This window comes from Rosa chinensis, chromosome 6, assembly GCF_002994745.2.
Source record: "Rosa chinensis cultivar Old Blush chromosome 6, RchiOBHm-V2, whole genome shotgun sequence".
In the NCBI taxonomy this organism is placed as follows: Eukaryota; Viridiplantae; Streptophyta; class Magnoliopsida; order Rosales; family Rosaceae; genus Rosa; species Rosa chinensis.
In genome coordinates, this window is record NC_037093.1 from 37,512,018 (window position 1) to 37,536,031 (window position 24,014).

General features: G+C 36.3%; 2 protein-coding genes across 2 annotated transcripts; both read right to left on the reverse strand.

The window, feature by feature from the left end:
- Positions 1 to 272: 272 nt before the first annotated feature.
- LOC112173437 (glycine-rich RNA-binding protein 3, mitochondrial) lies at positions 273 to 3,406 on the reverse strand. The gene is made up of 5 exons (XM_024311057.2): positions 3,257 to 3,406; positions 2,297 to 2,432; positions 2,136 to 2,201; positions 1,701 to 1,786; positions 273 to 1,279 (listed from the first exon to the last, which is right to left on the reverse strand). Exons 2-5 carry the CDS (start codon positions 2,421 to 2,423, stop codon positions 581 to 583), a joined length of 978 nt encoding a protein of 325 aa, XP_024166825.1. The 5' UTR covers positions 2,424 to 2,432; positions 3,257 to 3,406; the 3' UTR covers positions 273 to 580.
- An 11,332-nt stretch (positions 3,407 to 14,738) lies between these two features.
- Positions 14,739 to 18,504, reverse strand: LOC112173448 (fructose-1,6-bisphosphatase, cytosolic). Its single transcript, XM_024311073.2, has 12 exons — positions 18,022 to 18,504; positions 17,837 to 17,884; positions 17,656 to 17,730; positions 17,502 to 17,563; positions 17,318 to 17,384; positions 17,068 to 17,181; positions 16,717 to 16,803; positions 16,253 to 16,323; positions 16,105 to 16,170; positions 15,595 to 15,681; positions 15,423 to 15,498; positions 14,739 to 15,007 (listed from the first exon to the last, which is right to left on the reverse strand). The coding sequence occupies exons 1-12, from the start codon at positions 18,178 to 18,180 to the stop codon at positions 14,897 to 14,899; spliced, it is 1,023 nt and encodes a 340-aa protein (XP_024166841.1). The 5' UTR covers positions 18,181 to 18,504; the 3' UTR covers positions 14,739 to 14,896.
- Between the last annotated feature and the right edge of the window lie 5,510 nt (positions 18,505 to 24,014).

Sequence of the window (24,014 nt, forward strand, 5' to 3'; positions counted from 1 at the left end):
GGTCTGCGCTTCCTCTTACATTTTGAACTTCCCTCATTACTTCATACATCATTCTTGGTACATTTTATATGCATATAACGGGTAGGCTGGAAGATACTAGTGGAAAAAGGAAATAAGATTGAGGGATTGCGAAGTAACGGGTTAAAAACATATTAAGTCTCGATAGAGCATTGTTCTTTAGCTATCTACTTCACAGATACCTCCCGAAATTTCATTTTCAAATCTAAAAGTTTAAAACTTTAGGAGGAAAGCATAAAATAAAAATAAAAATAAAAATTAAAAAAAAAGTGCCATATACTTCACAGAGCCAAATCCAACAAAGATGAAACAAATAGTTCTCAGAATCAGGGAGGGGGGCATTAACCAAAACAGAAAAGAAGTGCATAATATAATTGTAACACTGCAGAAAAACACAGCCCTCTTGAGAAAGTAACCAGTGTCATAGTCCACCACTGGAAAAGCTGTTATTGCTGCCTCCCTACACTGAAGTTGTACTGCCAACACCACACAGCACCATTATTTTCTCCTATTGCTGAAACCTTCCCTGCTAGCATTTTCAGAACTGTTTCCACTTATTTCACTACTTTCCAAATCTAAGAAACCTAAAACCCTTAAAGTCGTTCAATAGATGACCAATCCCATAATACGTATGATAGGCCATTGCTACAGCAGAAAGCTCAAGGGAGAGGGGGACAAGGCTTGCTGAATAAAAGAGGAATTTGTAGAAATACTCAAAGGTGAAGCAAATAGAACCCATTTTCACACAAACAAGATAGTACAGCAAAATTATAGCGGTTAGGTAAGATGCTGCAATTCTGTCAAGTATTGAACGTGTCGAATTGATTTGTGGCTTGTAAACAGGAAGATGGGGGGATAATGGACGAAGAGTATTGGGTAGGATGCCATGTTCATCAGCTGTGCTTGCCCCACTGCGGGTGTAGGCAATTTCATATCCAACCCCAGTGTTTCCAGCAGCTCCACTGGAAAAGCTGTTTCTCTGACCAACACCAGATTTATCAGCACTACCAATAGTAGAGTTGACTGCACTACCAACACCTGCACCAGGACCATAGTTGCTGCTATTACCAGTGGATGAAAACTTGTCACCTGCTCCAACTCCATAACACCTCAAACCATAACCAACACCAAAACCATATCCAGAACCATGTTGACCATAATAACCTACTACACCTCCTGTGTAACCACCATAACAACTTCCAAAATTACTTCGAGGCCTATCAGTAGAATAATTCAACCTTACTTGGCGACCATGGAGCTCCTATAAGATTTTGCCCACAAATTTTTAAGAGTTAGAATGGTTATTAGGTAATGATTAAACAAAAGCGGATGCCTATATCAACAAATGTATGTAAAACAAATAGAATTGTCATAATCTGCATTTTAGAAAAATTGAATTTAGTATGCAACTAAAAGCGAAAGTCAAGTCATTACTACCCAGAAATTATATGTATATGTGCAAGTATACGTGGTATAGAAATTTCACTGAATAAAAAGGCAAAACATTTAGTGGTAAACAAGAAACTTTTTCTGGCCAGGATTCAAATAACCCAAATCCCCCAATTTGATTACTATATCATAATTCTGAGGAAATTAGTTTCAACACACGAGATAAATTTCCAATAGCCACTACAACAGATTCAATCCAGAGAAAGTAACCAAACTATAATATCAACAATTACCTGCCCGTCCAAGGGATGGATGGCACTAGAAGTAATGAATCCAAGTCCTGTAGATCTTCCAGTATCATGGTCCATGAAGGTTTTTCCTACAAATATCAAGTCAATCAGCATTAATTTAGCATAGAAGTCCCAATGTTTCTAGCAAATTAAACTTCTTTAAGGAGAAAATTATCTTCAGCAAATGGAAAATGGAATGACACAGATCTTTAAAAAGAAAAACAAGGGGAATAGAAAAGAAAATAAAACAACCCACCACACTCTGCCAAGTCAAAAGCATTTGGCAATCATTTCATCAAACTCAAAGATATTCTGTTTCAATTCTTTATTTTTTATAGAAGAGTGTGTTTTAACTAGCTGCCCTGAAACAGCTACAATCTCTCCAAGTCTATTTGCTCTAGAATACAGAAACGTAACAGAACAATGATAATTATATACCATCAACTTCACCAGATTTTGCAAAAGCTTTCCTCAGACTTTGTTGATCCGTCTGATACGAAGTACCTGCATTACAAACCTCAAACCATCTCAACACAAAATTGTGCAACAAGAGAAGGGAGAACATCACATATGAAACTATTTGGGAATTCTGGAAAAACCTCTTAAGGCTTCTGAGCTTGCCATGGATGATGTGCATCTTATTGCCTGATGGATCGATAATTCAGATTTGATCTGCCTGTTTGCAGTCTGCCTGAGTAAACTCCCAGCTTTACTTAGGAGAGGCATTGCAATCACCTAGAAGAAATCAAAGCGAAAGAAAAAGAAATGTTTTAAAAATAATTTCAAATCATAACAAGAGTGAATACATAAACCAATTGTGTTTTTCACATTACCCCTTAACCCCACCCTACCCTAAACCCTTAAAAGGAAAACTCCACTCCCCCAAGCCTCCAGTACATTGTCATATGATATCAGATAGTATTATGTCACGTTACCCCTCAACCCCACCTTATGCTAAACTCAGTAATTTGCATATAACACTTGCTTTCCATATAGTATTATGTCAAACAAATCATAAAACCCTTAAACCAAAAGGTGTTAAAAATAAGTACCAGTCAGCATGTTAATACTTGACTAAACATGAAAAAATCAATAGCAAAAAGGCCATTCGGTTTCACTTACTGCCGCCGAAGCCAAATTAGGGGCATTCATTACTAGAAAACTATATTACAAGCATATAATCACTCCCTCACTTCATTAGGTGAAGCAAAATCAAGACAGCAATCTAAAATCTCGTGGGTTTCTCAAGAAAAATGAACCCAGAAAAAATGAACCCAAACACAAAAAACTCCTTAAATAAATTTCTTTCCCATTCCTCTACTACAAATCATCGGAATTGAATCAAAACCCACAATCAAGATTCCATTTTTACTATTCATGCACTTAGCCACAAACCAAACAGAGCTCCAGACACAATCACATCCCTCAAAAACAGATTGAAGACAAAGCCGCAGCAAATGAAAAAAGAGAAATCAAAACTAATTGAACCCGATAACAATGACAGCGATAGTGATTTGAATCAAAATAAGCGATCGATGGTAGGGTTTTCCGAAGTCTACCTTGTCTGCTCGACTCTCTCTGAAACGGGTTTTGATTGGAAATAGCAGAAGAAAAGATGGGCAGTCAGTACTGGGTTGATAGATCGACGCTGGCAGTTGTTTGTTATATATGTATATGCATTTGGAGTGTGGTCACCATGTGAGGGTCTATTTTGCCTACAATACTTCTTTCTATGTACGTATTCTGTTAGTATGTACACATAAACTACATACAAATAAAATATACGTCGAAATGCAGAAAACAAAAGCGTAATACGTTGCCTGATCACAAATTACTGGAGTGAATAAGCAAAAGAAAAAAAAAATCACCTCTTTGACTAAAACACTTTCAAATACTCCTGGCCATTTAAAAAAATTGATCGCGCGTAAAGTGTCCATCTCTAAATAAATGAGTTGAGTCGATTGAAAAATTGATTGATATATTGTTTGAAGACTCGATGCCGCTGCATAAAATTTAGTGGCCTTGACATTTCTGAATAAGCAGTTAAGATGATCCAGTTTCCTCCACTATCTGCTACATTTAATTGGGAAGATGAGTTTCCTCCATTAGAATCATCTTCAGAATAATGTAGCCTGTCTTTGAACTTAAATAACATGGTCAGGCAATAAATTAACGAAAGTCTTAATTTAACCAACATATTATGTAAGGGTTCTAGGCAGCCTTTAGCGATGGCGACATCGCTGTCAACAGATTTCATGTTGGCTACTTGGCTTATACAAACAATGTTTGTTTCTGAATGATAAACTATTTCAAAATAATTTACAAGACATTTTGCTACCTCAAGTGTACAAAACTATTACAAAACATCTTAATTATAAATTCATTCGAGAGTTAAATTCTTAATGAAAAACTTTAGGACACCTTAATTTGGGCCTCGGATATGGTGTCACGCTCTACTGGTGGTTGTCACAGATACTTTAAATTTGAAGTGCACCCCTTATATGTGTTGTGATGGAAAATTCTCTTCAAAAGAAGGTGCACGCCTTCATATATAACATAATCTTTTGTTCAAGCACTGAAGTGTTAAACGAATTATATAGTTGAGGGACAATTTTGATAGTTTGTAAACTTGAAATACCAAGGTCTCTTATAAATAGTAGTATTAGACAAAAACAATATTTGTGTACCAAAACCGTACTTTTCTATTATCTCCATTCTCCATTCTTGTCTTGAATACATGGTATCACCATTCTCCATAACCTTCGATCTTGATTTGCAGATTTAGCAACACTAAAGATAAACCATGAATGCTATCACTTACAGTACGTACTTACTTATTCATTGCCAAGCTTCCAAAATATCTTTATTATGAATATCGTTGAGATGCATGGTATCTTAATTTTTATGGATCTTGACATTCTTTCTTCAAATATAACCCATGATGTGGATCCCTGAGAGATTATGAAGGTCTCCATTTTACTTCTCCAGTACGTAGTCATGGTATTCTCCATTTATTATTTTCAACTTCCAATTTTCCAAGTAAAGAGTTTTAATTAAAAGAAACTTTAATTGTGTTATCTCTGATCAACGAGCCACTTCAAGTTATTATTAAGGTACAGTGGAGCAAGTTTCCCGAACTGGTAACTGTATTCTGCACGAATATATATTAAGATCACCGGGACAATATGCTACGTACATCCATTAATCTGAAGCTTCAAGTCATAAGTTCAATACCTAATTTTGGTAAGAGAGAGTTTAGACGTCCTTTTTTTTTTTTTGAATAAATGGGGTTTGGAACCCAGTCAAGCCGGGAGACTCATCCCCACGCCCATGTTAGACGTCCTTAGAACAATTGAGTATATTTCCGTTACTATATATAGATGATGAAGTGGAATTCTTACCAGGCTCCCTAGCTAGCTACCCCTTCAAACGTGAACAATCTAGCTATAAGGTCTTTCGATCACATGAATAAGGGATCCCTTAAATGAAACAACGCTAGAATTAGTTCTTCCTTTGTTGTTTAGTTAATTATCCCAAAACTTCGTTCTTAATTACCAGTAAAGTTATTAGTTTATATAAATTCATCCTCAGAAACCTAATACTTTTAGTGCAATTTGGCAGTATCACCAAGAGAAAAAAGATAAGAAGTCACTCTTTTATTCTTTTGATCTATCCTCCTCGAAAGGAACTGCAAATTAAGCCAGTGAGAGTGAAGTTGAGTCCTCGTCAATTGCAATCCCTCTATTCCGATTTTCAAAATCAGCCCTATCCCAATTTAGGAGTTGAGCTCCTTGATCCTTTAGGAAATTCATGCTAGCGAAGGTAGACTTCAGTCTGGAGTCCTTTCTTTGAGGGGAAGAAACTGATTCATTGATCAATCGACATTACAATCAAAGGTTAATTAAAGCACTCTCCACAGAAGGAGCTACTTCTTCAAAATAAAATTACAATGTAGGTACAGATCGAGCATCCTGAGCTAAAATATGAGCAACCTGGTTAGCCGACCTTCTTGTATGCACAAGTCTTGCTGCAGACAACAAAGCTAGTGCCTCCCTCAAGTCCTCAAGTTCGGTCTGGAATATTCCTTTGATCTCACGTGAAGATGGAAAATTCATAGCTCAGTTTTACTCTTTAGTCTTTGATGTTATTTTAATTCATGCAGCAAATTTATTACTTGATGATCAAGAGAAATGCAAAAAAGAAAAAAGAATGAAACAGTGAAATTAGTCAACTGGAAATCCATACTTTCATTGTTTCATTTTGTTTTTTTGGGTAAAAGTTGATAGCTAGTTCTAGATGATACTATTGATTAAGTAAATTCAGAAAATTTTGCTTAAGGATACTAGTGATTACTTGATGAGGAAGAGACAAAATCTGATTGGTCCACATAATTCATGTATTAGCCCTAATAAATAGTATCTTGCTCAGTAAGCAATTAGTTTCTATAAATCCATGCATCGATCTCCCTCACTAGTTTCTAAAATTCACCAGCAGTCTTTGGGGCTTAGGGCACTTTGCTAGCAACAAAATCCCCCATATTCTTTGTTAGCCCTAATAAATCGTATCTTGCTCAGTAAGCAATTAGTTTCTATAAATCCATGCATCGATCTCCCTCACTAGTTTCTAAAATTCACCAGCAGTCTTTGGGGCTTAGGGCACTTTGCTAGCAACAAAATCCCCCATATTCTTTGTTAGCCCTAATAAATCGTATCTTGCTCAGTAAGCAATTAGTTTCTATAAATCCGTGCATCGATCTCCCTCACTAGTTTCTAAAATTCACCAGCAGTCTTTGGGGCTTCGGGCACTTTGCTAGCAACAAAATCTCCCATATTCTGTGCTATCAAGAATTCAAGATCGATGAACATGTCTCGCTTTGGGGTTGAAGGAGATCACCGAGGAACAACTACACCAAGAATGTTTGAGTGGACGTTGGAGCACCACAAACAGTTCGTGAATACCTTCATCTTCTTGGGCGGTGATAAAGAAAAAGTTGGAGTACACAATGCCTTAAAGGCGGAGCTGTTGAGCCTGGCCGGGTGTTGTTGTAGAAGCTTTTACCTTGACTTCCACATTTCCTTGCTTGGGATACTACAGAAAAGGTCCGAAGCATTATTTTCCTCTAACAAAGTCACCCTTGAAAGCCTATACGTGGCACCTAAAAAGATGTCATCGCCATGGACGCTGGAGCATCACCGGCGGGTCGTGGAGGCGGTGATACAACTAGGTGGGCTTAGCAATAGCAAGACTACCCCAAAGGCCGTGCTGAAGTTAATGGATGAGGAGGACCGCTGCCAAGGTCTCACCACAAAGATGATAGCACACCACCTTCTAGGGTTGTATCATTTGCAAAAGGAAACTCAGCGGCTAATGGCTTTTGGAATGGCCGGTGGTGAAGAAGAAAGAGAGCTATCGCTTAGGGAGCTCCAGTACCTTGTTTTTAAAGGGTTGCCCCAACAACGAAATAACGTTCTATACACAAATGTAAAAGATCCTCTACTCCGACAGCACCTGGGGCTCCTCAAACAAGTTAATATGGCACACCGAATAAGATTACACATTATTAAGTCTGAGAGGGAAGTATTAAGAGCTTTTCAATGACCAGATCGAAAAGAAGAGAAAAAGGCAACAAGAAGAGGAGATACTAGAGTAGGACTGTGTTCAGGATGATCATGATGTCCAAGATAGTGATCTGAACATGGATGTCGATCCTAGTCTTTTGTGAGGAGCTAATGAATGATGAGCAGCTAAATACAGTGCAAGCAGATGACTGGAATATTGATGATTACATAGTATTTTAGTTAGCATTTTTCTCTTTTACATCGATCTCTATGAAGATCAATTTATGTAATTTGAAGGGGTAAAGGCATTAAGTCCCCCCCCTGTTGTATGAAATTTCAACTAAGAATGTGGGTGTGAGGGCCTAACCCCCCAGCTAGACTGGGTTCCAGCCCTCAGTTAAGAAAACTCCATCTGTCTTTTTCACACGAAACTCTGACCAAGACACACACACACACACACACACACAAAAAGGCTGAGGTGATCGACTTTCATCAGACTAGGACTGGACTGTTGATCATCATGATACATGAAAGCAATGATGCTGGTTCTCGTCTTATGTTCCTCCTTTCTTCAGTATCTGTTATCCATGGCATACATCAACCTGCATAATAACTCACAATATTTTTTTTTGAAATTCTGTCACCTGCATATTGCTTAGTTTTAACTTTTAACATCCTAATACTGTATGCCTCCATTAGCAGGATTTTGGCTTTTATAATTCTGTTTAAACTACTTGAGATTTTGGTGCTCTTCTACATTAGTAATTTTTGGTTAATGCTTTAGTTTTTTATTATTAATTATTCAGCATTTTGCTTCTTGCTAGCTACTAGCTAGCCTTGGAACTGCGTTTGTTATGAGTTTCAATTGGAAAGTGGTCGATTTGTTTCTTAGTATCTCTGTTCAGCATTGCTATTTATTCTTCAATCTATTGTTGAAGTTGGAGATTTTCGGATCCATTTGGAAATGCCTCTGCAAGATATGTTGGGCTGCATGTGACACATGCACATTGGTATGCACCAGAAGATATGATTTGTTTCTTGGGACGCAAGCTGAAGACCATTAAGATCGTCTGCAATTGAGCAAGGTGAGGCATGTCCGAATATTTAAAAGGAAACAAGATCTTCCGAGAAGAGGTGGCTTAATTAGTGGTTCATGATTGTCAGTGGTTCTGAAATTATTTTTGTCACTACAGATGCACTGTTAATCTGTTACTTGTTAGTTTTACTGAATTTTAGCTCTGGTTTATAATAGAAGAACATATGAAATTTCAATTATTTCAGTTGAGATGTGAGTATTCTATTGCATATCTGAGACAGAAAATGGCACATCTGCTCTGAAAGATAAGTTGTTCTTGTTTTTGTTTTGCATGCCAAGACCATTAATTACTGTAACTTTAATACTTCAAACATATACAACAGACTCAGAATCTATTAGATAAAAGTCATGGCATGACCAACTATAAATTCCTCTACCCTCAATCATATAATTGGAAATGAAGGACCACAACTACAGATGGGGTTCTTAGAAGTTAGAAGTTTGATATGATGCTGTAGCACGCAGTTTTCTCTATGATGTAACCCCAGCATTGCATATGGCCGGTGGAAAACTGGCAATATATAGCTCACAATATAGTTGCATTCTAAATGTCAATAGGGGTTCAGAGTAGTTCTCATAATCTCATTTATGCTATAGTCCACATGTTTCCGTTGAGGAATTTGATCAAATCAAGCAGCTTTTGAGCTTCCAGTTTCTCATGAGCTTCCATGCATATTTTGAAACATTCATCTGGCAATTCATATTGCTTGTTCAAAGTTTCTGTACGCAGACGTTGTTCGTCACTGCTCTCAGTATGACAATTATCAACAGACAGCAAAGTGATTAGAATATATCTTTACTCTATGGTTCAAAGTATATTCAGATCTGAGTCATCAATAAACCTTATTTAACTATCATGAGTATTTGTCAGAAACTTCAGGATCATCTGGACAATATGCTGCATAACGAATCTCGTCTGCATTTGATGCTATAGTAGCATAAATACTCATTTTATTTAGAAGGAGGCCCTTAAATATACTTCATTCATTTGCATCTTCAAGGTAACATACCCAACTCTGGTAGAAGAGAGCTCAAAACTTTAGTACTATGATAACATATCAATTACTTATAAGAACTGGAATTTTGTTACATCTACGCGATCTTTCACATGAACAGATGACTGTCAGACATCTTGCATAATACAACAAGAGTTATTTTTTCCCTCATAAATTTGCTTGATTATTCAATCTTTTTTGCTAAATTAATCTTTACTTGAAACTTGCTAACCCTGGAGCACCAGGGTTATAAAAATAAATGAAAATTTGGTCATTTGGAGACTGTTCATACCCTTATTTTTTTATTTTTTTTACTTTTAGTAAATTAATATTGTGGAAACCTACTGAACTGGTCAACATGTTACCCAATTAAATATCGACATGTGTCATTTTTAAAAATAAAATTTACCATATTAACAACACACTCTTTCTTAATATGTAACATTGTTAAAAATCATGTAACAAGTATTGTCAAAATAATAAATTACACATAGTTGAACTACAATTACGACTTATGACAACAGTTGTTGTGGTTATTGTAATTAAGTGGTCAAAGATGTAAATATCATATTTGGACAACTTTTATCAAATTTAGAACCTTGATTATCAAGTGGAGAAGCTCCTTACAATACTGAGTTGTTACATATCTTTTGGTCTAATTTTAATTTTACCATGTTCACTACACAAATGTTGTCGGAATTGTAAAATGGTTGGTAATCTTGTAAATGGTATAGTTTTTGAAGTAATTACTACAATCAGAATAAAAGTTACCGCTTTTACACTCATAGTTGCGAGTTATGGTAAAATATGTAGTCATTGAATAATTATTCCAATAATGATAAAAATATAAAGATTTACTACTTTGACAACAAATTTGTTGTTGCACTTGTTAAATTGTCCATAAATTAGTACATTAGTTTAGGTTGAGTAATTACTATAAATAGGACAAAAGTTACCGCCTTTACATCAATTGTTGTGATTGTGGTAAAATGTGTAGTCATTATAGTAATCATTTCATTAATGATAAAAACATAAAGATTTACCACTATGACAACAAATTTGTTGTCATACTTGTTAAATTGTCTATAAATTAGTACATTAGTTTAGGTGGAGTAATTATTACAAATAGAACAAAAGTTACCGCTTTTACATCAAGTGTTGTGGGTTGTGATAAAATGTGTAGTTATTTACTACAATTTCACTAATGATAAAAACATAAAGATTTATACATGTGGTGATTAGAAAAAAAATCCGTATTAAAGTAAATAAGGTCTTCGTTAGAGAAAAGTAGGTTCTCATTTGGGTAATTAAGTCCTAAAAGTGATAATTGTAATAGATTCTCATTAGAGTAAAGTAGATTCTCATTTGAGAAAATAAGTCCTAAAGTAGGTTCTCATTTGACTACATTTAAAACAAATATTATTTATTTTTACACTAATTGTTGTTGTTGTCGTAAAATGCATGTAACATAATTCTTTGTTAAGGAAACTACTAATGATATAATTAATTGGTAATAAAGATTACTTAACTAATACTAATTTTGCGAACTTAGGTTAGAAGGTTTTTGTTTTTAATAAGGAAAAAACGTAATTTTCAATTGTGTAATTGTCCATTAATAACAAGCATTAATTCACTAATAATAAAATTAATTAATAATATAGACTATTTAACTAAAAGTAATTCGGTGAACCTAGGATAGAAGGTTCTTTTAATTTTTTTTGAAAAAGGAAAAATCATAATTGTCAATTGATAATCAAACATTAATTGGCTTTATTGTTTTCACTATCTTTATTGTTTTCAATTCAATTAGCAGTTTGTGTTACCAAAAAAATTAGAAAGGCCAAGGGCTAAAAAAGTTACCAATTTGTTAAATATTTTGAACCATTAGATATATTACTAATCCAATGGTCCAAAATATTTAACAAAATGAGGGTATGGCAAACACCAAGCACCCAAGAATTCTCCCATAAATTTGCTTGATTATTCAATCTTTTTTGCTAAATTAAATTTTCTTTACTTGAAACTTGCTAACCTTGGAGCACCAGGGTTATAAAAATAAATGAAAATTTGGTCATTTGGAGACTGTCCATTGCCCCTTCATCCAGTGAGGGCACTTTTTTTTTTCCTGAGAATTACAGCTTAAAAATCGCCTGCATTCAGATCACCCAATGTATAATTCTGCATGAAAAAAAAATACTAATTATAGTTAATGACTTAATTCCAATGTAAATCTGACTAATTAAACAATCTCTTGTTGAAACAAATTAAACCTCGAGGAGTGAAGATTTGTGTATGGAGAACTTGCACCAATATTCTACCTACTAGAAGCATGTTGAGAGATAGAGGTGTGGATCTTGATACTCAATGCCCAAGATGTGATGATGAGGTGGAGTCCCCTTTACATGCACTTAAAGAATGTAATGCTTCCATGGAGGTACTTCTCTAGCTCCCACCGGTCCTGTCCCTGTTAATAGTGTGCATAGTTGGTTACTGGAGCTATCAAGTATACTGTCCAAGCACTCTTTCTCTATGGTATTCATGCTTTTATGGGCTATTTGGAAGAATAGGAATCAAATGGTTTGGGAATGCTCTTTTAAACAGGCTAATGAAGTTGTCACCCTAACACTTGGGTAGTGGAGGAGTATTGCGCTACTCATGCAAAACAGCCTGCTCCAGCGTGTCATCAAGTTGTAGATGGTATAAGCCACCTGATGGTGTATTGAAATTAAATGTGGATGCCTCTTTTGTCAATGCTACCGCATCTTCTGGGTTAGGAGGCACTTTTAGAGACGCAGAAGGCTCCTTTTTAGGAGGCTTCTTTCACTTTGGAGGATGTCCATAGTTCTAAACACGCTGAACTTTTAGCTTGTCTCTATGTAGCCAGAATAGCGCTTGAGAGAGGCTGGAGACCTTTGATCATTGAGTCAGATTGCTTGGAAGTTGTGACGGAGGTTAACTCCTCTAGTGACTGTTTATCTATGCTGGGGGTCCTAGTGGAAGATCTGAGAGAGGTCTTGGTGCTTTTGTCTTCAGCCAGGTTGGTTCATACTAGGAGGCCAGGTAATCAAGTGGCTCAGATTTTAGCACAAGAGTCTTATCAGTTACAGGATCTTTCCATTTTTTTGGATGTAGCTCCTCTGTCTGTGGAGGATGCTTTGAACTATGATTTTAATGATCTTTGATCTATGAATACATTTTATTCCCCTCAAGAAAAAATTAAACCTCGAGGAACTCTTTATAATCATCAATGGCGTTCAGCTTCATAATGTTGAATGTAATATTACATGAAAACAATGATTTATATGTTCTCATCTTTCAGTATGCCTTTCTTGAGTGTATCTGATATGCATGGCATACATCAACCTGCATAACACAATCACAGATTACAAAATTACATATCAGCAGATTAAAGTAAAGTTACTTGATACTGCATATTTTGAAAAATTTAAATCTGGAGCCTATAGTTCCAGTAGCCTTTTGACCCTGCAGCAACTAAAATAGCCTATTTTTTCTATTATACTTCTTTTCCGCAAATCCCAGGTATTTAAGGTCATCACATTCCAATAGCCATTTTTTTTTTGTAGAAAAAGAGAATTACTGTGACACACCAGATCCTCCAGTTTGTCGGTCACTTTTTGTTTTTGTTTTCTCCTAACTTACAGTCTCATGTATTCGAACTCATTTAAAACAAAACTCACCTGCTAAGTTATTTTGCAAAAAATAAATCCTGCTCCTCAACTAGATCTGAAAATTGAACATAAAAAGGAAAGAAAGCCTCTACAAATCAGTGGTACTGATTACAAATTAAGAGAACAAAAACCAGCATGCATGCAGTCTTTGATTTTTACTGATTGAGTTCTTTAGTGTGCATTGTATTTTTCTTAATTTTGCTTGAAATCCTTGAATGTCGTTGACTGGCAGGAGCTTAAGAAGTTGCATTTGCCATTCTTAAGTTGTGAATTATGACTACATGAGATAGTTAGCAAATACCTTAGAAGGAACCAAGAAAAGCAGAACAGATGGAAGTGGTACTATTAGCTTTCTCTTAAACTTGAAATCTATACGGCCCAAGACAGGATGCAATACAAATGCACACAATAGTGATATTTATAAAGCTCATGCAAAGGATTTCAAATTCCATTAAGATATGCAGCACTCATTGGAGCAACAGTAGTTGATATTTTGTGTAGCATGCAAGTTTCTGTAATCAGAAGTTATGCATCTTTTGGATACACGAGTGCTGAAGGGAGAATGATGCCAGAGAAACAATGGTCTACTATCTTCTCTGCCTCATCAGAGCTCGAGTCTCCAAGGGGTAGAAAACTATGCAAATAATAATCAAAGCAAAACCTCAGATTCTGACAATGAGGATAGTTTCATGACTTGTTCAACATTTTAGTTACTTATTTTTCACACAAACGAGTGGTTCAAAAAAATCTCAGCAGTGGACAGCTTACAAATGGATGCAGCTCATGTCAAGTTCAATATTATGGTTTTAATGAATCTGCAGGTTACATTTCTGAAGAAGGTAAGATGAGTTTCCTCAGATTTCCTCCATTATCAATTTAGCATCATCTTCGGAATAATGTAGCCTGCCTTTGAACTTTTATAAAAGGATGTGGCAATAAACGAAAGTATTAATTTAACTAACATGAGTAACATCTGACACTAGTATTGCATATATTTCAGGCAACATTTAAAATCAAAGAATGTGGAAGGTAAATCCTTCTCTATGTTTTATACCCCAGAGCACAAACACAAACCCAAAAGCAAAACAACCAATCCATTCCCCTTTTCGATATCTATGGACTCCACTCCACCAGCATCAATTCTACTGTTAAAAGATGTATGAATACCAACTGCTGAACACAACAAAATAGTACCATGCTATCTTTGGATGAAGATTCACAAGTGGCCAACCACTCCAAGTTGAATTCCCAGTGTGTCTAAGGCTACCAGGACCACGACACTAGTTGGCAACTTCTTCTAGCTCTTTCAGTCTAAAATAGTCTGCCAACTTCCTGTAACTGTTCCAGTCTCTTAACATATGACAAACACTCACCGCGGGACAAGAGCAAAGGTTACAGGAGATATTAGCAGTGAGGTTTCCTTTGAATCTCTGCTTATTTGACAGCCGCTTGCCTTTTCAAAACTAAAAGACAAAAGACTTCATTTTAGGGGAGTGGTTAAGCTTCCATATGAAAGGACAAACAAGAAGCAGGCCAGTTCTCGCCCTAAAGAAACTGATAAGCAGATTCCACACTGAAATGGAGAATCACTGTGGAGCTGTTTACCTTTCCCTACTAGCATAGGCAATTTACAGGTACCATATTATTCTTTCTTTTTCTTTATCTTTCCCTATAAGCATATAAGATAAGCATACAATTCCCTATGAGACTGACAAAGAGCGTTATTTATAAGCATATAACCTTGGTAAAGTTGTTAGCAACAAATTGTACTCTCCCAATTATAGATTCCTAAAATAGGTGGAAGTAGCTGAGCAACAATAACAGGTCATGTAATGCGTATAAGAGAATCAGAATTGAAAGTTCATTCCTTTTCTTCAGCAGCGTAGAGTGCCTTGATCTCCTCCACATCATCATAGCTGCCAAGGAATATTGGAGACCGCTCATGTATCTTCTTTGGAACCAGGTCAAGGGCCTGCAAATTGTATGCTAAAATCAGCTACCAACCCCCGGTTTGAGATCAAAAGTTTAATCAACAAGAAATTCATTTGAAGTGTTCTCTTTCAGATGTGACAATCTGAACCATTACCCATATGAACTATTGTTCAAATGTGGTTCTAATTAACACGCAGGACTTTCTTATAGAAGGTTACCCTGTAAGGCTTAAATACTACCAATCAAAAGGTGCATGATTTCCCAGAGAGATATCAAAACTTGGCAGTTATGAGAAAGTCTCTACTAATCACATGACATATATAATTGTACTTTGTTTCTGTAAAGCTCCAATAATAATGCAGAGAATAATTGTACCATCTATAGCAAAGAAACAAGTTTACGAGCAATTTCAGTCCAGAATATAAACGATAAGAAATGTCCAGTAGTAAATATACCCGTTCCTTGCCAGTGAAGGCCTGACCTCCCGCCTGTTCCAGCAAGAATGACATGGGGAAGACTTCGTAGAGAACACTGTTAACACAGGTTAAACCAAACTTTGTCAGGTTACCACCAAACTTCAATAACTGTTTCAAAGAGAAATTAATGGTATAATTGCCCTTAGCATACCGGAGTTTTCCGTTTGGACTCTTCTTATCAGCAGGGTACAAAAAGATACCTCCATAAAGCAATGTGCGATGAACATCAGCAACCATGCTGTCAATCATGATGATAAGTCATAACAGCAATATCTTATTCCAAAATACAGAGGACCATCAAATGCCAAACAAAACGAGTGAAAAACTAGATCATTCTGACCTAAAAGCTAATATTTCGGAAAGGAAAAAAAAAAAAAAAATTTCCCCAGTGATTTGATTCATCAACCCGAGCCATTTATTACAAATTCAACGGTTGTCCTTATGGTTTTCGGCTTTTAAGAAACAAACAACTCTTGAATTCGTAATAAACAACTAGACACTATAAAGTACAATAAGTACATAAACACAACCAGAGGATCAGGACCTTAATACAATCCAGGAGTAAGGTTCAACACTCTAGTGGCATATAGTGAAGAGAAATACCAATTAAACAATTGAAACTCCTGAGTTACATTAACGGCCAAGTTCTCATCCAGAGTACCTTCCAATGTATCTTAGAGACTTTGGTGAGGAACCATCTGTTGGGAATTTGCATTTCTCCACATACCTGGAAGCAAAAGGTCAGAAATCTGCAGTGGTAAGCTTGGACAAAAAAGAAAAAAGTAAACTGTTAATTGAGGTTAACATACTTAGCTGTTGGACCATCCCAGTTCTTAGCATTCCCTTCGTTCACAGAATAGATCTTTCCTTTCTTCGGAATCTGGGCAAAGAAGTAGACATGAAATGCATGATAAACAATCCCAAAAGGAAAAGATGTAGCATCTGAAGGATGATATGTGGTCCAGCAGTCAGCACTTCTGATCAAAATGATACCAAAGTACTTCAGCAAAGTTATTGGAGAAATTTTTATATATGTATATAAGGATATTCGTTGGAGAGTAGATGAAAAGGTAGGAGGTTAACAACTTATTGCAGCAAGGTGGTTCATCTTTAGAAAAAATTGGGGGCAAATGAAAAAGGAAAAGAAATGCACTTTTAAGTTCAGCAATTAAACCTATAATCAACAGTTTCACCCTTAAGGTTTCTACCAAGAAGCAATTGAAGAACAGGATATGGATTATGTTATTGGAAGGGTATACAAAAGGAGATATACCTTGATGTCTGGGTGAGTTAGTATGAACTCCCCAAGAGATGGATCAAGGGTGAAACCATGAACTCCACTTCCAGTAGTCAACACAAACTGTAAAACGCATACATTTCAAGTAAGTAAAGCATTGTCGTGCAAATCTAGACTGCAGCAAAAGAAAATTGTAGATCCTATAATCCAACAAAGATTCAAATAAAAATGGCCGTAAGACTATACTAGTAGGAATCCAGTATAAGAATAAGCAATGCTTCTTGACTGGATGCTGAATAGCTAGTCGTTAGGAACAGGTAAGGGTGTTGTGTTCAGTGTCTCACTATAGATGCATCTAAACTAGAAAGAAAGTGGTCTTTCACATACCGTGCAAGAACTTCCGTACATGCAATAGCCTGCTGCCAACATATTCTTTCCAGGTTGCAAGACATCATCTAGAGAAGCTTCCTTGCCTTCGTTAAGCACATAAATCCCAAATATCTAGATGAAAGAAAACAAATGTTTCCCACCAGAATTTTGAGTTAATCTGGAACAAGTAATTGCTTTCCATGGATATGTCAGTTCAGAATTTCTATCGAACAACACAATAGATTGTGATTAAAATGAGGGATCATACCGTGCCGATGGAAACCCCACAATCAATGTTAGACGAACCATCCAATGGATCAAAGACAACACAGTACCTGCCACCAATATTAGTTTAAAGCATTATTCACACAGAGAACCTATAGTTGAAAGTCTCAATAATTAGTGGAAGCTCTATCAACCCGCATAAAGCATAGACAAGTCTAGATATTTACTTTCCGCGCTTTGATGACTCCACAAATATGGCATCTTCATCTTCCTCCGAAACAAGGATACACTGCCAAGAAAAACCCCCAAAATGTAAACAGAATATTGGCCCTCAAAAACCCAGCTTTTCTTATTTCTTAAACAAAAAATGTAATAACTTACAGTTCGACCACTGCTAACCAGAGCCTTTACAAAAACTTCATTTGAAAGCACATCCAGTTTCTTTTGCTCTTCACCCTTTAACCAAAACAGCAAACAACACCACATTATATATATAGCATAATCCCACAACAAAACACTCAATAAAAACAAATCGTCCCTTAAATGGTTCAGACCCAATTACCTGAACATTGGTCTCTCCAGCAAGGCCAATAAGTTTAGCCAGACCAGCCTGCCAATAAGTCACAAAAAAATCCACATCAAAACCCCAACAGCAGCACAAGACAAACACAACCAATAATTTCCCAATCAAATCGGGAAAACCTTCAAGCCAATGACCCAAACCAAACAAAAACCCAGTTCACTGACCTTATTAACAGCAGAGCACACAAACTTGCATCCAAGAACAATATGACTGAGCAAGATCGTGAAGTCTCCTCGTGACTCGGGGTACTTGGACTGCTCATTCAGCACGAACCGAGTCATGGTCATCAAGTCAGTACGGTAGGCATCAGCTTCATGATCCATTTTTCCTCAACCAAAACCAAACACACTTTCTGCACTTGACAAACAGAAGAAGAAGCAAAAAAGGAAAGCCACCCAATACAGAAAAAAACAGGGGATGCTCTGTTTTTGGATTAGATAATGGTGGTGGTGCTCAACTCGAGGCCTAATCTGCTCCTAATGGAAGTTTCTGAGAACACGTGGAGGGCTTGGGATGGGTGAGGAAGCTCGTGGTTGTCACTCAGATAACCCCCTCTCGTCGTTTTCCTTCCGATTCGGCGGTTACCAGGTTTTTGTCGCTTCCCGATCACAGGGAGCTCTGACGAGGTAGTTGTGGACTTCGAGGACTTGAAATTTCATTTTCTATTTGTAGGGCAAATTTTGCAAAGAGGTCCTTTTGTTTTGTGCTATTTGTGGTTTGGCCGCCCAACACCACGAGAGAACGATGAATATACCTGGCTTTCTTGTGAAGGAAAACCTAAAGTCAGATCATTGACTAACCAAATTCCTATTTAGAGGCTATGTTAAGATATCTATGCATAGTCATAGGCGAATCACTCACTCTTATAGTTATCCACTTTCCTCTTAATACGCAAGCATCAATTGGTTGTTTTTCTTTTATTCATAAAAATGGAATTTCATTAATAAATTGATAGAATTTTACATCCGAAAAATTACGGTATGAATTTGTTGGAAATCTTATTTGATCTAAATCAAGATACTGTTACGTCAATGGCAATAAAATCATGCAGCCAAATTGAACCGGAATGTGGTCAGAATAGAGGCCTCCGAACTTGTAACGTGTTGAAAACGGATATGTATACGAGAATATTATAATCACTCTATAAACTTTTTGTGTAGTTGGCAACGATTATTAGTCATGTCATGCATTCAAGTCTCAGTTGAGCTTGCTTAGTAAGGCCTCAATCAAATTTTTGCATCTCACCCTTGAAATCTTATGACAAAACATGATAATAAGTACATTTTTGAAATACAAGTAGCAAATATTACACTTTATTAATTTTTGCATCATACCTCTAAAATCTTATGACAAAACATGATACAATATAAATCTTTGAAATATCGGTAGCAAACACTTCACTTCATCAAGAACAATTCATTCCATAGAACAATCCATTCCATGTTATCATGCAACCGGATACATGTTTATTTGTTGGAAATTATATCATAATATCAAATTAAATATTGAATGAAAATATAATTAATCATGACATTTCAAATTGAAAAGGTACATGTCCTATTTCCAATAGGTGTCTTTAGGAATAAGTGTTGAAAAGTCATATCTCCTCTTATAGTGATCATTGAGTTCTTCCTGATTTATTCTACAAGTCTCTTTTTTTTTTTTTTTGTATCTAGAGAATGCAAAATAGGATCCTTGACCCAAAGCACAAAAATAAGCAAAAATTATCTTACTTACCACAACAACAGATTTTTGTTCTCACCTACACAATTTAACATAAAATAACCATTTTTCCCTCAACCCAATTAAGGAATTACAACTACTGCCATTGCTTTCTCTCTCTCTCTCTCTCTCTCTCGGCTCAAAAAGACAGCGCCGAAACTGCTTCTTCTTGTTCTCCGCCACCAACTTCTATCTTCTTCTTCTACTCGCTCACCACAGTGCCCAAATTCTCCTACCTCACCAGAGCAGCCGGCGCACCGGAGGGATTGCCTTACCAGACCATCTCTGAGGCAGCCTCTACCCTCGGCATAACCTCACTTTCGCTGAGACCCTCTAATCTGTCAATTGCAGACTCCCTTTGGTGTCGATCTGAGTTCGAGATGCCAAAGTCAATATGAGTTCAAAGGAAGCTCTGATTTCAAGGCCGAAGTTGATCTAGGTTTGAGATGCAGACTCGGAAACTCCATGCACCAAGTTCGGATCTGTGCTTTGCTGTCAGGGTTCGGATGAAGTCATTCGTTCGTTCGTTCATTCATTTTTTTTTTTTTGGTAAATGGGTCAGGAAGCCTACTCTTTCGTGAATCCTATTAACAAAATGTGCCCAATGCTTTCTGACTTCCTCATAAAATGTGGATAATGACATATTTTGCTGATAATAATGCTCAAACACATTTCTGAGAAGGTCAGACATCACATTAGTCTTATATTGGTCAGGTGGGATGGTGGTGTTGGTACAGTAGCAGAAGTGCTTGTAGATGGCTGAGAAGTGCCTGCATATGAGTGATGACCAATACTGCCTCTAGCTGACTGAGGATGGCGACTACCTGATTGAGGATGAAGAGGAGGAGGAAGAGCGCGACTGCGTAAATGAGGATGAGGAGAACCACTGGTGCCTCTGGTTAACTGAGGAGGGCGACTGCCTGACTAAGGAGGAGGAGGAAGAGGAGCGCGATTATGTAAATGAGGATGAGAAGAACCACCACCAGTGCTTGCAGATAGGGGAGAACCACTGGATTGGGGAGGAGGAGGAATGTTGTGCACTAACTGGATTATTTTAGTAAATTCAGTGCCCATCTGCCTGTGCCAACCAACTACGGGTCTCAGGTACTTATGATCCAGAACTTTTTGTTGAAATGCCAAGTTTAAAATATCAACTCTAAGCCCACCACCATCTTGAGAAATATAGGCATGGTGTGCATCTGCAAGCAGTTGCAATATCTTCTTCATGTGTTCCATAAAAAAGGAGTGAGTGTACTCCATCTTTAAGTACCTATCAAGGCTGAAAACATTTCGAGAGTGAACAAAAATTCATAGGTATCATTATTAATTAAGCAAACAACACTTGTGATTAAATTTTCAGAAAGCAAGTTTACTTGTGATTAAATTTTCAGAAAGCAAGTTTAAGAGGCCAGTTTCAATTGAAATATAAAAATTTATTACTTAATTGAATTTACCCGACACTCAGGGCAAAGCACCTCAGAAAAGAATCTCTTTCGTGATAGAATTAATGCTTTCCTGCTCCATCCGTGAATGTTCGCTAAAGTGCGTTCGCGAGATGAGATCACCGCGGAGAAAAAATCACGAAGTAAGTTCGTCGCGAATGTTAGCTAAAAGTGTGTTCACTCGGATGACGTCACTATGGGGAAAAGTAAGAATCGAGTTCGCTGAGAAGTAGTGTTCGCGGAATAACTAAGTCTGTTCGCGAAGGTTGAGTTCGTTCGTTGTCACGAAACTTGCTGCGGTGAAAATCTTAGCTGCGATGAAAGATATTTTACAACCACTTGCATTACTATTTGCTCTACTCAAACTTAAGCTAGATATTTTGTATCTAAAGTACTTTTAATCTAGTTTAATGTGTTTTCATCTTAGATATTTTGTAGGTTAATCTTGCACCCTATATAAGGGAAGAGATGGTTGATGTAAAAAAAAATGAACAAGTTCAGAAACTCAAGTACACAAGTTTGTTGGTTTAAGTTGATCTGTTCATGCTTCATTTGCTACTGCAAATTAATCAAATCAACAAAGTTGTGGTTTCGATTATATTTTGTTCAAATACAAAGGAGAAGCAAATCAAAATTTTATAAATATATTCAACATTTCGGGCCAAACCAACTCAGATCTCGACTCCAGTGCCAAACTGGTTGATATGGTGTAGCTTATGCCGTTGCCATTGCTTCTCGGATTCAGATGGGTGAAGTTCATCCCAAAAGTCGAACTTTGAGTCAACAATATTAATCATTTTAATTTTGCCATTTGACCACACATAGCTCACGGGTGAATTAAGGGCAGAATGTGACACATCATTATCGTGCAGGTGTTCTAGGCCCATCGCTAACTCCCTACATAATGCAGAACTCAATTTAAGTAAACCCAACAAACACAAAATGACAAAAACCAGCAGTAAAGCAAGAAACTGGAAGCTTCAGCATAAGAAGAGAAAATTGAAGGTATCTACTTAATAAAACTTTTTCACAGTGTCCCATAATACTTGGTATCTATTGGAAGGAAAAGTTTAGGGGGGTGTATTCAATCCAGATTCTAAATGATTATGATTGATTTTTTATAATCAGTAGATTTTCGTTGATTCTACAGAATTCGCGAATTGTTTTAATTCCACACAGATTTAAACAGATTTTAATGTATTGTATTAGCAAGATTTGTTTAGATTTGTTTGGATTTCATAAGTGCATGGATTGTCCTTATAACAATAATTGAATAAAGAAATTAATAGAATACTATAATTTTTTGGACAAACATTATACAATAATTATTATGACTTGAAAAAAAAAAGTTCCATAAAAATAAATTATGTATGTCAAAATAGATTAGGAAAAACGTAAAGATAACCAAAGGAATACATTATGAAAAATGCAAAGGCAATTAAAAAGCTACATACTCATCCATTCCAACCTCATTATCATCATAACCTTCTTGTTCCCCGTCATCCATATGTTCCTCATTATTCTCATTCTCATTGTCTTAAGTATCATTGTTATTCTCTTAACTTCCATTATCATCATTTCGCGGTCTATCTTCCCACATAGCTTCAGCAATAGTAAACCTCCAAGCATTAGCCTCCACTCTTTGTCGTTGTTGACTTTGAGAAAGTAGTTCAAGATTCTCATCTTCCATATCTAGATAGGATGAAGATGATGAATCATTTTCTGGTTCAACAGGAAATTCATCCTCACGACATTCTTTGCGAAGAAAGTTGTGTAGTCCAGCACAAGCTAACACCAATTCTGCTTGTGTTTGATATGGAAATGGAGGTGCGGTTTTGAAAATTGTGAACCGTGATTTAAAGATACAAAATATCCTCTCAATCACATTCCTCAATGACGCATGGCAAAGATTGAACAACTCACTTGCATTTCGAGGATGGCGACCTTGACCACCAAAATCTTTGAGATGATATTGAACACCTCGTAACAGAGCTAAGAATTAGCATCGATTAGCAAATCCACAATCCACTAGAAAAAATTTGCCTAACAAGATAAAATATTTTAATTAGTATGTCATACAATAAAATAAGTACTCAAGCTCACCAAACCAACAAACTAATAAAAGAGAAATTACTAAATCCTAGCAAACATGATTTTTTATGAAAAAAATAAAAATAATTAATTACCTTCAGGAACTTGAACTTCAAGTCCATTTCTCCTTGATAAGGCATCATTTCTCCAGGTTTGATCATCATACGTGGTGCTATAGTGTTCAAGGCCTTCAAAGTTTTGTTGAAGTTTTGACTAGTAACAAATTGTGAACGACCAAACTTTTCCCGAACATTACCATATCGATCATTGTGGCCTACAATGATTAAGAACATTGCTAGCATTTCTTCAACACATATATACCTTGTATCTTCCAAATGTGTACTTTCTCTAATAATCGTACACAACTTTAGAAACACATTTGGATACATTCTATGCAACTCTCGAAAACTTTGTGGGTTTTCTTTCAACAAACCATGTATGTAATGATATCCTTTCTTAATAATAGGTCGTCGTGAATATGTTGATGCATCATATTCATAGTGTCTCTTAACACAATGATTATTGCCTGAAATGCCATCAATAAATACTTGATTGTTTCGTAAAATTCCTATTCAATTTCTTCTTCATCTATTTCTTCTCCCCCTATCTCTTCCCCATCTATTTCCCCCCCCCCCCCCCTCCATTTTTCTACAATGACACAATTTGCTGCAATATTTAAAACAAGTGTATCACTATATGTAATGATAATAGACATAAATAGACATTATATCAGAAAAATAATCACAAACAAAAGTAAACTCAAAACATCTCAAATAAACCAACATCTTAAGTCAATAAAGCGACATTCATCACATAAAAAAAATTACGAAACTTGATGAGGTAGAAATAGAATAATACTACAAAAGTCACAATAATAACAAAATAACCAAAGTCAACCGATA